Source organism: Podarcis melisellensis, assembly GCF_964234715.1.
Source record: "Podarcis melisellensis genome assembly, chromosome: 17".
In the NCBI taxonomy this organism is placed as follows: Eukaryota; Metazoa; Chordata; class Lepidosauria; order Squamata; family Lacertidae; genus Podarcis; species Podarcis melisellensis.
In genome coordinates this window covers 38,656,488-38,675,116 of record NC_138534.1, presented here as the reverse complement: position 1 = coordinate 38,675,116, position 18,629 = coordinate 38,656,488, and the positions used below count along the sequence as shown (strand labels likewise).

The following is an 18,629-nucleotide window of genomic DNA, read 5'->3' as shown; positions in this document are numbered from 1 at the left end:
ATATTGTCGTAGAATTGTATCCAAGTGGGACCCTGCATCAGTGTGCTTTAATGGTACAGTGGTACCTTGGGTTACATACGCTTCAGGTTACATACGCTTCAGGTTACAGACTCCGCTAGCCCAGAAATAGTACCTCAGGTTAAGAACTTTGCTTCAGGATAAGAACAGAAATCGTGCGGCGGCGGCAGCAGGAGGCTCCATTAGCTAAAGTGGTGCTTCAGGTTTCAGGTTAAGAACGGACCTCCCGAACGAATTAAGCACTTAACCCGAGGTACCACTGTATAGCATGCATATATGCAACCTACAGAATGTTTTTCAGTGGGGAATGACAACTGTGTGGTATGGATGGCTGGAACAGAAGGACTGAGATGATGCTCTCCAGCAAACCCACACATACCCAGACGTATTGGTGCTTCCACATAGCAGTTTATTATGGACTTGTGCTGCTCGTTCATGCTAGTTTTGTGTAGCATCTACATGATGCCATCCTCAGATTTTCCCATTTAATCCAGATTTACTGTTTCTGTGGGGCCTTTTTTGTTGACAGATTTTCTGCAGAAATGGTAAATCTGGATTAATGTGGGGCAGGGGAGAGAGAGAGAGAGAGAAAGGCAATTTGATTGGAGTTACGTTGCGTGGATTCTGCAAAAAAACCCAAAAAGCATGAATGAGCAGCTTGTGAGTCCTCAATGAACTGCCACGAAGAAGCACGCTTTGTGCCCCCGCCCTCCTGGTTCAACCACTGCCCTAGGCATTGTCATTCCTCCCGCAAAGTCATCTTCAAGCATTCTGCAGGCAACAAAGGACTGCCGTACGTCCAGAAAATCCTGGACATCGCTGGGATTTTGATTCCGAAAATGGTGTCCGGGCGAACATTTAAATGTATGGCATCCCATGTTGTAAGTGGGGTTTGTTTTTTGCCGATTTTATTAAAACTAGCTAGGAAAAAAAGCTCAACAACTTTGACACCCCCCCCCTCCAAAAAAGGCAACAACGTTTTTGTCTGGTTTTACATTTTCTGAAATATGGCAACCCTAGCATACATACATGCCTCCTCCACAAGAGAGTCAGTGGTACCCCCACTCTAGTGGTACCCCATTTACATCTCTTTATTCCCCTCCCCTTCCCCATTATTCATTTTTATGAGGAAAAATAAAATGCAATGTTTGCACCAAGGTGTATTCTAGGTCTCAACCAGTGGAATGTATATGTAGATTCTCCTTCATGCACGCTTTGCATTTCGTAACGGATGGGGCATTTTTCATAATAATATATCATCATTGCCTTCCTCTTGAACGAATGCTTTATTTCCCCCCAAAGCATTTTTTGAAAAATCCACACCCTCTGCCCTCATCACTGTGTGACTTTTGCAGCTTTTTATAGGTTACAGACTGTCAATGATTAGCCAAAACAATTCACTGTTAAGGACTCGTCATGTATGTTTTGTAACTAAAGATAGAAACATAAATGCCAAAGAATCAATTCAGCGGCGTTTAAAAAGAAGCCCAGTTCATTCAGGGCAACTCTGTGCAAGGGCTAAAGGGGTAAAATTAGTATATTAGGCTCGTAATATGAAACAAAAGGTCTTGTTTTAAGAAGACCATGGGGCAAATGACTGGGGGCTGCTGGCTTGAAATGATGCTCACAGAGAAGGACACCTAATCTTCCAGCTCTCCAGTCGATGCATCTGCTTCCGACCGACAAGAACAGAAACTCTTCTTCGCCTCTCCTCTGTGGAGCTCCTGCTTTTAAAACCATGATAGCGGGAAGGGTCATTATCATTTATCACACACAGAGGAAAGGATTTATGAGGGTGTTAATGCAAAGGAAAGAGGGTGCTGTTTACTATTACATTAAATAATGAAGGACATTCTACTTCATTGCTTTCCCCCCATTGGTTTTCCCCTCTTCAATGAAAGAGGAAGAGAGGGGAGGGGTTGGTGTTTTCAGTAGCCCTCAATGGGTGGGTTCAGTTAAGGACAGAGATAGAGGTACAATCCTAGCCCTCTTTCCTCAGAAAAAAGTTCCACCCATTTCACTGGGATTTATTTTGAAATAAGCACTCTTAACTTGGAAGTGAATAAGTGGCACTGTGGTTTAAACCACTGAGTCTCTTGGGCTTGCCGATCAGAAGGTCAGCGGTTCGAATCCCCGTGCCGGGGTGAGTTCTTGTTGCTCTGTCCCAGCTCCTGCCAACCTAGCAGTTCAAAAGCACGCCAAAAGTGCAAGTAGATCAATAGGTACCACTCCGGCGGGAAGGTAAACGGCATTTCTGTGCGCTGCTCTGGTTTCTCCAGAAGCGGTTTAGTCATGCTGGCCACATGACCCAGAAAAACTGTCTGCAGACAAATACCGGCTTCCTCGGCCAGTAAAGCGAGAGTTGTTTGCAACTGGACTTAACTGCCAGGGATCCTTTACCTTTTTAAGTGAACACAGTGGGACATCTGCATAGACATGCGTAGAATTGTAAGTGATTGCAGGTGTGGGCTTGGATTAGAGGACTGTGATTGGGTTCATAAATGACAGTATTTTAAGAAGTAAAGATGGAAAGTTATTTTGCAAAGAATATAGCAGTGGCGGATGCACTCAATGCACAGCTAAGGTGCGCTGTTCATGCTCTTTTTGCACAGCCATGCCACACCCTCTGTACAATGAGTCAAAGTCTGTAACTTCCCACGTGAGAGATTTCTGTGCTGTTTGCAGCAGTGGTGCTATCAGTGCGCTCTCCCGCAGCACATCATTCCTGAGCTGCTTCCACAATGGTCATGTATTATGGAATAGCCACACTTCATTCACTCACTGTTTTTGAGGCATCTGCATGATATTGTGAGTAAAACGTCCTGCTCTTGAGCTTTCCCCCTCAATCTTCTGACACAAAGGAACAAGTGCACAGCCTCCATAGGTAAAGATGACCCATTGTGCAGCTGTTCCAGTACTTTGCGGAGGGCAGGGATGTTGCTGGTTATGGTCTGTATGGATCCCTCTTACCATTTTGTTCTCTGGGGTTTGTCTCTCCTCTCTTGGAGTCAACTCTGTCACTTTAACCTTTCCAGATAGCATTGTCTTTACATCAGTGTCACCCCAGTTGCAACCACAAGCTGATCACACTGAGGATTGAAGCTGGTGTGTGTGTGCATACCATGCTTCAGATGCAAATCACCCTGCCCAGTATTTGGGCTAGGGACTGCTTTCTTAGCTGCCGAATACCATTTGAATTCCAGTCATCTGGAAGCAATCCTCCTATACCACTTCTTGTTTGAAGCAAAACAGCAATGAATAGGTGCACTAAGACCACCCATGTCTAGAAGCATCCCTGGTGTGTGGGAGCAATTCCTTCCATTTCCTTTTGCGTGTTCAGACCCAGAGACCTCCCCCCTAAATAAAGACACATTTGACTCAAATTTTAGTTTTGTTTTTTGGCAGAATTCAGGCCACAACTTTATTGATTACAGAAAGTGAGTGGTTGCATAGGCTCTGGTTCGACTAGCTCCCTGCACCCTTGCAGGTAGCGCTGACCCAGAGCTCTATCATAGGTCAGCCAAGGGTGAACACCTGAGGTAGGTGGAAAGCCCAGGAACGGACTATGTCCATTCCCCAGATGCTCCCCTGGACTCTGGCACAGGCACAACCCCCTCTCGGGGCTTGACCAAGCCAAGTTGAGTCCCTGGATTCCTTTAATGGAATACCCTTCACGTAGGGATGGCGAGACCGTTCTCCTATCCCTATCACCTGAACCAGTGCCTATCCGCAACCTTACAAGTTGTGACAATTTGCTGTGCGGCAGGTGAAACCCAAATGGCACCAGCCAATCAGTCAAGTGGGGAAAATTCCTGCCATGCCCCTGTCCCAACGACAGATGACACACAACGGCATAGCAAGGTCAATTACAAAATACCCTAAATATAGGGAGAGGTGGGCAGGTGTTCCGATGCACGAGCCAAAAGAGGAAGCTCTGGGTCACATGCATAGGCATATATAGGTCCCTCGATCCATCTAGACTGCACCCCATTGGCCAGATTAAACCCAGCAACAAGGGACCTACCAATCAGGTGTTGTGGCTTGTCCAGTATTCCCACCCACAACACAGGAGGTCAGTCTCCAGGTCTCACCGCAACAGGTCTCTTTGAGACAGGACACGCTTTCCCTTTGATAAATTGGACTCTGATCCAAATATTTTGTTGTGTTACACAGTTCCCACTCCCCCCCCCCCGGGGGGGGTGAGATGCACCCAGGTAACACTTGGACAGGGCTTTTTTCCAGGTTGAACTCAGTTCCAGCACCTCTCAGGTGGGCACCATTGCCATTATAAGAGAACAAGGGAGGTGTTCATGGTGAGTTCTGGCACCTCTTTTTCTAGAAAAATAGAACTGCCCTTGGAGATTCCTTTGGTTGGGAAAGCACAAGAGAATTATGTTGTCTTAGTAATAGTTTGCTTACAGATATATAAGCAGAGGATATAGGAAGCAAACCATAACTCTTACTAGAGTTGGCAGTAGATCACCTAACCCTGTAGCAAATTTACAGAGAGAGACTTTATGTCTCAAGGTGCATCATCTGTCACCTCACAGCTACAAATTTTCAACCTAAATTAAAAATGTCAGATTTGGCTTCAGATGGTTTCTCTATCCCGTCCGGTCTAGTTTTGTGGGGTGTAAACTTCTCAAACGCTTGATGATTTTATATTCCAAAAGCAGAAGAGAGGGTGCCACCTTTCAGGAGATTAACAACATCATTTTGGTAATTCGCTGGCCACTCACAGAGATCATTAAGGCAGACAAATATGCAGAAATAGTAAACTGGAAAATTAGTTTTGGCTTATTGCCACTTCACATTGAGGAAAAGTGTAATCTTCATTACAGACGCTGTCTAATGTCAGTTTCGTTATTTGCATTAGGTACACATTTATTCAGCTAAGCCCTACTCAGCGTAGAACCATAGAAACTAATGAACCTTAATCACGTATATTTACCGGTACTTTAATAGGTCTGCTCTGAGTAGGACTAGCGCTGAATGCCACCCTTTGATACATACATATGTCTATGTTGCATTTATATCATACCTTTTTCTCTTAAGGAGCTCAAAGCAGTGCATATGGTCTCCTCTAATCCTCACAGCAACCCTGTGAGGTAGCTTAGGCTGATAGGCAGTTGAGTGGGGAGTTGAACCCTGGTCTCCCAGGCCTGACACTCTAACTACTATGCCACACTGGTACAGCATTACTCAAATTATAATACTCAAATCACTCAAATACATAAACCAGTCTCACAGTTTTGCACATGGAAGATAAAGCAGGGCTCTGTTCAGTGGGAGGCAACATATTTTTGCACATGGTATATCCTGGCTCAGTCATTGGCATCCCCAGTTCAAAGGATGCACAGAAGTCTTTCAGAAAAGAGGACAAGTCAAGCTGTCTCCAGCTACACTAATGTGAGAATATTTGTTTGGAAACAAATGCGTCAGGTGTGTTTCAGGTTGGTCATTAGCTGAGCGTGAGCTGGGGGACTGAGCAGATGGTCCAGGTGTTGCTGCTTCTCCTGATTCTGATAACATTTGCCATCTCCCCCTTTCCCCATCTTGCTCCTGCCGCACTTCCATTTTCATGACATGTTAATATTAGACAAATGCCATTGCAGCACTAGCGAAACAAGAATGAGGGTAATAGAATAATAGAAACTAGTATCTTTAATAAGAGAATCCTTTTTTAAAAAAGTCACAAGGTTTTCGGCTCTCACGCAGCTCTTCATCAGATATTGGTGTTTAGAGCCATATCTCTGTTGCTTTTTCAGTTTCTTTGCTTTATGTGCACTGGGTGCAAGTAGAAGTTGAATTAGAACTGTAACAGCCGATAATTTGTTAGGTTTGCTATACCCAAAAGGCCAAGCAAATGTCTTGTCATCTTGTCCCATCACATTTGTTGGCACCCGTCTGCTTTGAGAGACAAAGTTGTGCACCTATTATTAATTATTATATTTCTATTTCTATTTCTATTTCTATTATTTCTATTCCTATTATACCCTGCCTTTTTCACTGACAAGGATTCAAGGTGGCTTACAGATAAAAATTACCTGCGCTTACCTACATGAACATATCCAATATACTGCATAAGAGACCAGTTCCACAAAACACTTTTTAAAAACTTTCATGGTAATCTCATCAGTAAACCACAGCAATTTCTAGAACGCTCATCATGCTAGTTATAGTTTCAGGCTGTGAACACATTAGCCCTTACTGAGGTTCCACTGCGTTCCCACCTTGCTATTTGAAGCCAAGTGCACATGAAGAAGAAAAAGAAGAAGAATCTTTGTTTGCATCAGCCACGAGCCATAGCAATAAAACAAAACACAATCTACTGAAGATAGAGGTAATAACTGGAGGTTTACATCAATAATCAAAGAATAGATCTTACTCTAATTGCCCCTGCTAATTTTTTTGCAGTTTTTGCTGTCACCTGGTTATTTTGATCTGCTACAGGGAAGAGCACAGTAGCAATGGTTGAGCAACCAGGAATGGACAATAATAGAGGAATAATAACCTCAAATCTTTATAAAGAGTGCAAGCTAGAAGCACATGAGCTGTTGATTCAATACTGCCTTCTCCACGTGGACATAAGTGGATTTTTTTGAAATCGACCCTCAAGTACAGCTGAAGGCAGTATATGTAATCTTGCATAAGTGAAAGCACATCTGTGTCCTGGAATTGTTAAATTTTGCAAATAGGGTGCCAACGTATCAAAATGACTAGGTGGGAAATAACCATACCATGGACAAAATTTCCTTATTGTGGCCAAATTATTCTGACGCTCAATATCATATAGGCTCTGTCTAATTAAATCATTTGCTGAAGCCCAGCGTTAATAACTGTTGTGGTGATAAACCAGAAAGGTAAACCTTTTGGATGACCGTCTAAGAAGCAGGGCAATTTAAATCTCAAGTGCACATGAACGTTAGCCACAATCCATCTATCGTATTTTTTGCACCATAACACTCACTTTTTTCCTTTTAGAAAGTAAGGGGAAATGTCTGTGCGTGTTATGGAGGGAATGCCTATGGGTGGCATGCCTACGGATTTTCCTCCTCTAAAAACTACGTGCGTGTTATGGTCGGGTGCGTGTTATAGAGCGAAAAATACAGTATAGCACATTGGGTGAAGACTTCCGTGTCCCCTCTGTGGCTTGGAAATACATCAGGGAAAACCAGCGCCGCTGTGTTTCAGGTCACTATAGTATGGTTAGTTTTCCACTTTTCTCTTTGAAAACTGTTCTCTGAATAGCTACCATGACGTTTAAGAAAACGGTATTTTTGTTTGTTAAATTCTTAACTTTTTTTGGACTAAGTTATTACAAGCCTTGTATCTAATATTACCCTGTTTCACAGAAATTAAGCAACCGATCTAAAGGACTGCCTTTTCGCACAAGTCTGGATACAGTAATCATTAAGGTTAGATGGGTCAGTCCTGAGGCAGACTGTGTCCCTTTTACATGTGTTCATATGTCCTGTTCAATTTCCATGTGGATTTACCCCCCCCCCCCACACACACCCAAAACCTGCACACATATGGCGTGCTTATTTTTAACTACTAAGAATACAAGCTGGTCTGAGATCTAAAACAAAACAAAACCCACAGGCACTAACTTTACCACATGGAGCAGCTAAAAAGTGCAACTCCGGTCATGTCACATGTGTGTTGAAAATGTGACTGGAGAATAATGGCACATGAAGGTGTTCTGCCCCAACCAGGAACCTTGTACTGGAAAAATCATGGCTGCCCCCATCCCACACCTGCCATGTTTCTAGAAGGCTCTCAGGGACATTGTTTGCAGGAACAGATAGTCGTCCCTTTTTGCCCATGTCAATAGCCACTACAATATTTCTAGTTGGGACAGCACATCAACACATCATATAACTCTTTTGCAACTGAATTTTCAATGTGAATGATAAGAGTAGCATTTTAAGCCACTTTGAGCAGCTGGTATTTGTTTTTATAAGTGTGTGTGTGTGTGTGTGTGTGTGAAGTCAGCCCTCAGACCGCATGAAACAAATTTGTTGCGGTGCTTTTTCAATTGTGGTACCCTGTGTGTACTATTTTTCTTCTCAACGTTCTTTTAACACCAGACAAAGACTTTTTCATTTAACCAGGCTCACCAATTTGCCATTTTAAGCTGGTTTTAATCTACTAGTTTTTGACAAGTACTGTTGTTTTGTTTTGTTCTGCTCAGGTTTTACTGTTCTGCTACTGTTTTTATCTTGATACTGCATTTTAATGGTGTGAGACATCTTGGAAATTCTTAAAACTGAACGCTGGCATAAGCACATTTTGGGGTTTTTTAATTAAAAAAAATCAGCACACAACTTAGCTCACTTTAAAAAAAAGTATGTGTTTGCGTTCATTTTCAAGCATTCCATGGAAATACTTGAAAAGACATGAGAGGGTTTTTTTAAAGGCATTTAGAATCATAGAGTTGGAAGGGACCACAAGAGACATCTAGTCCAACTTCTGCAATGCAGGAATCTTTTGCCCAACATGAGACTCAAACTCACAACTCTGAGATTAAGAGTCTCATGTGCTACCAACTGCTACCAACTCTCTCAACCCAACACATTGTTTTATCTCACACCCTACCACTACCAGCCCTTTCCCCACCCCAAATACCTCTGAGAAGATTAAAGTGAAAATAAAAAAAAATTGGGAGGCCGAGAAAACTACAAATCCTATGCTTCCTGGCAGAACTGAATATCCCTGGTCCCTGACAATGGTGTCATTTCCAGTTCAGAGGCTAGCCAAGTGTCTCTAATAAGTCTTCCCCCAGTATCTATACCCCCTCTCCCTTTTCAAAACTAAGAGGTTTATTTTAAAAAAATTGGGGGGGGGTCATAGAATTGGAAGGGGGTCACAAGGGTCATCTAGTCCAGGGTTTCTAAAACATGAGTCTCCAGCTGTTTTGGACTACAGTTCCCATCATCCATGACCACTGGTTCTGCTAGCTAGGGATGATGGGAGTTGTAGTCCCAAAACATCTGGAGACCCAAGTTTGGGAAACCCCAGTCTAGTCCAACCCCTTTGCAATGCTGGAATGTCATCTCACACCCATTTGCAAAAGGATGTATAAAACGACACAAGCATTGGACAAGTAAACGTTTCAGCAGCACCAGCTGCCATTCCTGTTTCTACCTAACTTCAGGCATTTTAACGGCTTTCGATTTTGGCACAGCAGGGTTGGTCCGTCAAGAGATGCCAGGATCAGTGATGGTCTGATTCAGCCTATATCTGTATCCTTCTCCGTAGGTCCTGAAGCACCTGCGGCACTTGAACTTCACAAACAACATGGGAGAGCAAGTGGATTTTGACGAATCTGGGGGCCTGATAGGGAATTACTCCATCATCAATTGGCACCTGTCACCAGAGGACGGCTCCATTGTCTTTGAGGAAGTTGGACACTATAATGTTTTTGCCAAGAAAGGAGAGAGGCTGTTTATCAATGAGAACAAGATTCTGTGGAGTGGATTCTCCAAGGAGGTAAGGGACACCAGTCGCCCCCAAACTAACATTAATGTTTATCAACTTTTTCCACAAGGTCCACAGACTTTTTGGGCTGAAATTATTCCCCCTAGCCAATGGCAAGGTTCTGTTTTCTTGGGTCATGCTCACAGGAGGTGGAAAAATGCATCGTTTTTGTTGCCGCTGCCTGGTTTGTTGTGTGCTAGTATCAGTTCCTGTCCTGGTGTTGCCATTTTGAATGTTGTATAGCAGCATTTCCCAAAGTGTGGTATATGTACCCTTGAGGGTTCCATAGGTAGATGGCAGAACTCTTTATTTTACTTTATCATAGTCTTTTTAGCTGCAGAAAACAATCCAGAAAAGTATTATTAAAACTGCGCCGGTAAGACAAAATTCTCAAAAGGGGTATGCGATTATTGGGGAACGCTGCCATCAAACAACATAAGGCATTGCCTCAGGTGGCAAATGCTGAGAGGCGGCAGTGAGGAGTTAGAGGACAGAGCTGGCTGTGCCCTGCGCTTGCCTCCCTGAGATCCCTCCTGTTGCTATAAGCCCTTTTTGTCCCGCTCCTTTCCATTGATCTCCCAGCCCTGTGCTTGGTGCTAGAATCACAAGTGCATTGAGCTTTTTTGGGGGTCCTTCCTACCTCTGAGCGCCAGCAATGCTTTCAAAGGAAGGCATACAGATTTACACACAGCCTCATGCTGCTGTTGTCTTGCTATTTAGTAGTTAATTAAATTGCTCCCATGTTGTTATACATAGGGCTCATCCAGACTTGCCCTTGCTCTGTTGCTTTGCCTTGGCAAAACCCGATCTTTACCACTGAGTTGGAGCAAATGTCTACCAAGTGGATTGAAGTTTGCTCCGATTGATCGCTAAAGAACAGGTTTTCTAGGAGAAAGCAGGTTATTGGGTTGTTGTTTTTTATTTTTATTTTGGATTTTGTGGGTTTTGTATTTTGATTTTATTCTGCAAACCGCTCTGAGACCTGTGGGTATAGGGCAGTTGAAGAAGAAGAAGAAGAAGAAGAAGAAGAAGAAGAAGAAGAAGAAGAAGAAGAAGAAGAAGAAGAAGAAGAAGAAGAAGAAGAAGAAGAGGAGGAGGAGGAGGAGGAGGAGGAGGAGGAGGAGGAAGAGGACAAGGACATAACTGCTTGGACAGACCTGTCCCTAGAAAGTGTGGGACAAGCAGGAAACTGCTTGGACTGGTGATTTCTAGGCACAAGAAAAGTGCAGGTCTGGATGAGACCACAGCTGGCAAATTGTTGTGGTTCCTGAGGGGGAAAGGCCACTCCATGAAATTGTTCAAATGCTAAGCAACATTCAGCACCAGACCAAAGTTTCGAAAGTCACAGTTTTGATTTGTGCTTCCACCTTGTGGCTCTTTGGTATACGTGCAGAAATCTGTCATTAGATCGTGTGTGGCAGTTCCCTGCGATGCCAGGCAGCAAGGATTGCTGGTGTGATGCACAGCATGGATTCTGAGCCTGTTCGCTCTCTAACACAAAGGTAAGTTGGGGCAACAGCTGTTGTGCATATCAGCATGACGCTGCCTTTGAGAGCTACACCACCATGGAAATTTCTTGCCGCTGGCAATGAGAAACAACCCCTTACCATGTTAGATACTGACAGATAATGCAGATTCTAAGCGCTCAGCGGCACAAAGATCACCCTTGCGTTTTATCATTTTTCAAGTCAATTTGGGGCTCACATTTTGGAGGAACAGGCACACCATTCCCTACCCACACCCCAGCCCACAATATAGTTATACCTCTCTAGAGTCCCCTATGACAATCTTTCTGTCACCAACCCATCCTTTCAAGCAGCTGCAAGGACCACAGTGTCCCGGGAGAAGCAGCAGCAGACACTGTCTCCTGCCTCCTCTCTCCAGCTAGTGGTAAGGACTGGACCCCTTGAGTGGAGGGCCCCCTCCTTGGTGCTGCCACCTACAAAAGCAGCAGCATCAACCTCACATCGTCTGCACGAAAGAAGAAGAGTTTGGATTTGATATCCCGCCTTTCACTCCCCTTCAGGAGTCTCAAAGCGGCTCACATTCTCCTTTCCCCTTCCTCCCCCACAACAAACACTCTGTGAGGTGAGTATGGCTGAGAGACTTCAGAGAAGTGTGACTGGCCCAAGGTCACCCAACATCTGCATGTGGAGGAGCGGGGAATCAAACCCGGTTCACCAGATTACGAGACTGCCGCTACACCACACTGGCGGGAGGGACGGAGCTGGTGACGTGGGCAGCTGCCACTCCTTTCTTAGAGCCTTTGCCACTTAACCAATATTCTATATTGTATTTCTTGCACACCTCTTAGAGATGATTGCCATTAAGCAGTACATAAATCATTTTAATAGAATGGAATCAAATAATAAAAATAAAAGAGTGGTAGCTACTTGCTGGCCTGGTGAAGCAAGGGGCAATAAATGCAGCCACCACTGATTCTCCTTTTTTCTGACATAAATTTTTATTGGTTTTCAAACAGTTTAACAAATTCAATCCAGTTTCAGTGCAGTGTTCCCTTAAGATTTTGGCTTCCCACCCTTCCTCCCATGATGTTTCTATTCAAATAATTAATCTACTGCCCTAAAGGTAATATTTCTTTAAAACATCTGTCCTACATTACATTCCTTTATCATTCTCATTCCTTTGCTTCAAGTCCTGCCTTCCATTTCATTTGACTATAATATTTTCTCAGATAATCAGAAAAGGGTCTCCATTCAAGCATTTCTTCTTTTTGCTCTCTTATTTCTGAAGTCAGTTTCGCCATCTCGTGTCTCTCCCCTTTCTGCTGCTGCTCATCGTCAGCATTGAAACTCCCTTGCCAATTTGCTCAGGTGAATGGTTGGCAGTGGCAGGGAAGAGAAGTGGCTGTATAGCCGCCAACTGTCCTCTCCCTCAGTAATAATAATAATAATAATAATAATAATAATAATAATAATAATAATAATAATAATTATTATTATTATTTATTATTTGTACCCCACCCATCTGGCTGGGTGTAATGTACTGAGTTGAATAGGATCCAAACTGCAGCAGTCTGATTGGTCCTAGAACAATAGGATCCAAAAGGCAGCGGTCTGATTGGTCCTAGAACAATGCAGCAGTATGATTGGTTGGCATGAACCACCCAATCATGCTCCAGATACAAGTGAATCCACAACCTGATTGGCTTACAGTAGAATTCCGGAATTAGCCAATCATGTGCAGCCCATTGTGTAAATAATGTATATAAAGCAGATACTTTGAGGGGACTTTCATTCATTCCTCCTCACCACTATGAGCTGAATAAAGAGCATGAAATCACTTTGCGACTCTGAGTATATTTCACTGGGCTTCCCCAGCCACTCTGGGCGGCTTCCAAAAAAAATATTAAAATACTCTAATACATCAAACATTAAAAGCTTCCCTGAACAGGGCTTCAGATGTCTTCTAAAAGTCTGGTAGTTGTTGTTCTCTTTGACATCTGGTGGGAGGGCGTTCCACAGGTCAGGCGCCACTACCGAGAAGGCCCTCTGCCTGGTTCCCTGTAACTTGGCTTCTCACAGTGAGGGAACCGCCAGAAGGCCCTCGGTGCTGGACCTCAGTGTCTGGGTAGAACGATGGGGGTGGAGACGCTCCTTCGGGTATACTGGACCGAGGCCTTTAGGGCTTTCAAGGTCAGCACCAATACTTTGAATTGTGCTCGGAAACGTACTGGGAGCCAATGTAGGTCTTTTAAGACCGGTGTTATATGATCTCGGCGGCCGCACCCAGTCGCCAGTCTAGGTGCCACATTCTGGATTAATTGTAGTTTCCGGGTCACCTTCAAAGGTAGCCCCACGTAGAGTGCATTGCAGTAGTCCAAGCGGGAGATAACCAGAGCATGTACCACTCTGGCGAGGCAGTCCGCAGGCAGATAGGGTCTCAGCCTGCGTACCAGATGGAGCTGGTAGACAGCTGCCCTGGACAGAGAATTGACCTGCGCCTCCATGGACAGCTGTGAGTCCAGAATGACTCCCAGGCTGCACACCTGGTCCTTCAGGGGCACAGTTGCCCCATTCAGGACCAGGGAATCCTCCACACCTGCCCGCCTCCTGTCCCCCAAGAACAGTAGTTCTGTCTTGTCAGGATTCAACCTCAACCAGTGGAAAAGGAGAGGCGCCACCACCACAGACAGTGGCATCTAGTAGTTGGCAGGCCTGCTATCAACCCTCTGTGAGTAGCAGCCTCCACCAGGAGGGCTTTGCCTCATACCTGTTCCTGCTTGGTGAAGTTCAGTTTCTCACCTCAGTCCCTGGAATGAATTGAAGCAGAGCTTCTTTGTCTAGGTTTCCACATTCTTCCTGATGACTGTGCCTCTTTCTGCTCACGGTTGGTTTGTTTTTAATTCCTTCAGGTGCCCTTCTCTAACTGCAGCAAAGACTGCCCGCCAGGCAGAAGAAAAGGCATTCTCGAGGGGACAGCTACCTGTTGCTTTGAATGTGTGGAATGCACTGACGGGGAGATCAGTGATGAGACAGGTATGGTCTGATGCGGAGAAATCGATGCTTTGCTCTCTTCTGCTTGGAGACATTTCCCAAGATGGAAAACGTATTTTGAAACTGGAGCCCACAGTCAAAAGGTTTTGGCAAATTGAGAATGTAGCAGTGTTGTCACAGAACCTCTGGAAGAATTTCATAGCCTCGTTGAGGGAAGTCAGTGTCACAGCAACAAAATAGGAAGGTGTTTGTTTTGAGTGGTAGAATCAATAGTAGATCACAGCTCTTAGAAACTTTGTTTGCAGTGCCTTCACCCCTTGGTAATATGTCCTGAGCAAGGACAAATTTGACTTTTTTATTGATCTTCTCAGTAGGTACCCTTCCTCCTCCTCCTCCTCTTCTTCTTCTTCCCCTCCTCTGCTTGTCAACCTGTGTGGAGAAACTGCCCACATTGCGCTAAATTGGGTGCTCCCTGGAACTGTCCGTATCTCAGCCAGGTACCATTTCCGGCCTCGTTCTAAGGTGGCAAACCTGCATTCTCGGGCATCATGATGGAAGCACATGACAGAAAACTAGTGTGTCAGAGAGAAGCCTAGTTACAATCCCTGGCACGCTAGTTTTCTCTATGGAGGAAATTTATATGAAAATGATGATTTACCACTATAATGCCATCTGGGCCTGGAACTGCCTTCCAACTGTTTTGGAATTTCTGCCTTCATATTTTTAAGGAAGGGGAATAATTTGTAAAAGAATGGGCTTTCCTCTTATCATCTACTGCCTATCCCTTTGGCCTTTTTTCTGTCTATCTGTGGCCTTTTAGAAGTGGATGGAATGTTTGTAATGTATTGGGTCATCGTTTTTATTCCCCCCCCCCCCCCGTTTTAATGTGGGCTTTTGTTTATTTTTGTTTGGTTGCTTGTTTGGTCACAAGTCACTTCAGGTTGCTTTGGGCAGGATAAAGTATCTAACAAATTTAATAAAATGATGATGATGATGATAAGTGTCAGGGAACTGACACCAGAGCCAGAAGTGGAGGCAGGGCTCCCAAGCAATGCCGGAGAAGGGCCAAGCAGGGTGAGAGGGGACTCATCGGCCGGGGAAGGAAATCAGCGTAACACCAGGGATAAAGGGGGGCGGATGGGGGAATCGGAGAGGGGGCTCCAGGACTCTTCGCTGGAGGCCAGCGGGGAGAGCACAGGTCCTCCGCTACCCACACCCACCCTGTGCAGAAGACTTCTGTGCAGGGAAAGTAGGCGTAGACTTGGCGTCAAATAACTTCTTTGCTGGAAGAAGTTCAAGAAACGCCCACTGACGGATTCTGCTAGCGACTGAGACAGCCACAAAATGAAGGGCTGTCCAGCCAGGAAAGGTTTAACCAGGCTACCTAGCCAGGAGTGGCGGCAACTTACGCACGAGCAACCCCATATAACCATCACAATAAGGTTAGCTGATACAGGTGTTGTGGTCCTCTGTGCATAGAGCCTGCAGGGGCAACTACAACCCTGACACCCCTCAAGGGCTCATGTTCTAGGGGTCTTGCACCAGACCCCCATCTACCTCTCAACATTACACAAACAAAGAAAAAAGACGAATGAGACCTTGCAGGTCACCTCAGCCTAATGCAATGACTTAGCCCTATATTGTAATTTTGACAGATGTTTAATGTTCTTAAGCTTGTAAAATTGCATGCGTGTTTTAATATTTATTCATTGCTTCATGTAATTTGTTGATGTAACCTGCCCTGGGGTCCTAGATCACTTTAATAATTAAATAAAATGAGCCAGAGTTGGTCAACTCTCAGGCAGCGGATAAGACAATATGCAACACACATGCTGTTGAGGTTCAGAAATTTTTCTTTTCTTTCTTTCTTTCTTTCTTTCTTTCTTTCTTTCTTTCTTTCTTTCTTTCTTTCTTTCTTTCTTTCTTTCTCTCTCTCTCTCTCTCTCTCTCTCTCTCTCTCTCTCTCTCTCTCTCTCTCTCTCTCAAAAGAGTGTCTTGTCTTTTCCAGATGCTAGTGCCTGTGAGAGGTGTGATGAAGACTTCTGGTCCAACGAAAACCACACGTTCTGCATTCCCAAGCAAATAGAATTTTTGTCTTGGACAGAGCCGTTTGGGATCGCGCTCACCCTCTTCGCTATCCTAGGCATCTTCCTCACATCCTTTGTCCTAGGGGTCTTTACCAGATTTCGCAACACACCCATCGTCAAGGCCACAAACCGCGAACTCTCTTACCTCCTCCTCTTCTCCTTGCTGTGCTGCTTCTCCAGCTCCCTTTTCTTCATCGGGGAGCCCCAGGACTGGAACTGCCGCTTACGGCAGCCGGCCTTTGGCATCAGCTTTGTCCTCTGCATCTCCTGCATCCTGGTGAAGACCAACCGCGTCCTCCTGGTCTTTGAGGCCAAGATACCCACAAGCCTCCACCGCAAGTGGTGGGGCCTTAACCTCCAGTTCCTCCTGGTCTTCCTGTGCACTTTTGTGCAGATAGTCATTTGTGTCATCTGGCTCTATACGGCTCCCCCTTCCAGCTATCGGAATCATGAACTGGAGGACGAGATCATCTTCATCACCTGCAACGAGGGCTCCTTGATGGCACTGGGCTTCTTGATCGGCTACACATGCCTCCTGGCCGCTATCTGCTTCTTCTTCGCTTTCAAGTCCCGCAAGCTGCCCGAGAACTTCAACGAGGCCAAATTCATCACCTTCAGCATGCTGATCTTCTTCATTGTCTGGATCTCTTTTATCCCAGCTTACGCCAGCACCTACGGCAAATTTGTCTCGGCGGTGGAGGTGATCGCTATCCTGGCTGCCAGCTTTGGGCAGCTGGCTTGCATCTTCTTCAACAAGGTCTACATCATCCTCTTCAAGCCCTCGCGCAACACCATCGAGGAGGTGCGCTCTAGCACCGCTGCCCACGCCTTCAAGGTGGCTGCCAAGGCCACGCTGCGGCGCAGCAATGTGTCCCGCAAGAGGTCCAACAGTCTTGGAGGCTCCACAGCCTCAACCCCATCCTCGTCCATCAGCAGTAAAAGCAACCATGAAAATCCCTTTTCACTGCCAAGTCCAGTGGACCAGCAGCAGCCACATGGGTGCAAGCAAAAGGTGAGTTTTGGCGGTGGGACTGTTACTTTCTCGCTGAGCTTCGAGGAGCACCAGACAAATGCAGTGGCCAACCGGAATGCAAAGCACAGGAACTCACTGGAAGCCCAAAACAGCGACGACAGCCTCATGCGCCACAAGGCCCTGCTTCCTCTGCAACCCAGCGAACCACGAGGCAACGAGCCCAACTTCCAGATGCCCTCAATTCAAGACTCCAACACGCAGGAACCAGGAATGGCAGAAGCCACGCAAGAAGTGCAAAACTCGGAAGAAGAGCAACCTTCTTTGTCAGATGCATACTTGCGGGATTTTGTAGGCAATGACTCCATCCTAGAGAACGCCATTCATTCATAATCAAAGAAGAAGGAGTCTGTTTCCCCCGCTCTTCTCTAAAACAGGGAGGGAAAGGACTGGATACATCTGCAACACAGCCAGCCACTTCTTATGGTTAGAATCAGCAGCATAAACTCACCTCCAAAGGGCTGTTGAGGGTGGGAGGGGGAAGAAAATGCCTAGTGATAATTTTAGTGAACACCTGTGCTGGTTGTGGAAGATATGAGGAGAAGAAACCCGTTGGAAGGACTAGTACCCCCCCCCCAGCTGGGTTTTAGCAGATTTTTGTGTGGAGTTTATCATCGTTCTACCCTAGTGGTCCAAGGCCACCAACTTGCCGGTTAGTGAAGATCTCTGAACAGTTCTAGTAACGTGCTCTGCTTTTACATTGATGTATATTATCCCTTTTCTTCGTGGTGTGTAATAGCCCCTCTTTATATGTAAATCTGCTTAGCCATATTGCAACGAGGGAAACCTTTCTGCTTTACACAAAACAGGACATGTGGTTTGACTTAGGGGAACGTCACCCTCCAGGCCCTAGACAAACATGCTAAATGAATTTCAGCTGTTGCCCTCCATGTGTAAAGTATTTTAAAATAAGAAGACATCGCTCCTTGTATTTACAATCAAAAGATTAGCTGCTTTATGCTGTTCCCAATGTCTCATAAAAGAGGAATGACGTCCTGAGAAACATCGCTGCTTTATGCAGAGCTGCTGTCCTCCCAGAGATGCCTGCCCAGGGTTGACTCACTTGGTAGGCAAAAAGGAAGGGCAGCCTGTGCTCCTGGGGAATTTACAGAGATCTCAGTAACATGTGCCCATAACTTAATTTAGGCTACTGTTGTTATGGCTTCTGTGCTGCAAATGGCTGGCATTTTATTACAGCAGGGGTCACCCATCCTCTTGGGCACATTTGCAAACCAGATACCGTATTTTTCGCTCCATAAGACACACCTAGTTTTTAAAGGAGGAAAACGGGGGGGAGGGGGAATATTCTGAATCAAATGTTGTACTAAACTATTTAATAAACTACCGGTATATCAGAGTGAGAGGGACAGGAGCTGTATGTTTCTTTAGCATGCGTGCTCAAGGAGCGACGAGCGGGGAGGTAGCACACCCCCAGACAGACCCAGCACAGGAACCCCAGCAGCCTCCTCTCGTGTAAGCGGCTCCTCTCCTGCTTTGCTGCTTTAAAGCGAGCTGAGCTGGAGAGGAGGGAAGGAAGGAGAGCCTGTCCCTCCC

General features: G+C 45.3%; 1 protein-coding gene across 2 annotated transcripts in view; it reads left to right on the top strand.

Moving 5' to 3' along the window:
• The window catches only part of CASR (calcium sensing receptor), a 51,864-nt gene extending 33,235 nt beyond the window's left edge, over nucleotides 1-18,629 (top strand). For both annotated transcript variants that reach the window (XM_081893878.1, XM_081893879.1), the window contains exons 5-7: nucleotides 9,283-9,513; nucleotides 13,877-14,000; nucleotides 15,967-18,629. In XM_081893878.1, the coding sequence (XP_081750004.1) occupies nucleotides 9,283-9,513; nucleotides 13,877-14,000; nucleotides 15,967-17,408 (1,797 nt within the window). In that variant the 3' untranslated portion in view covers nucleotides 17,409-18,629. The remainder of the gene's footprint in view (nucleotides 1-9,282; nucleotides 9,514-13,876; nucleotides 14,001-15,966) is intronic.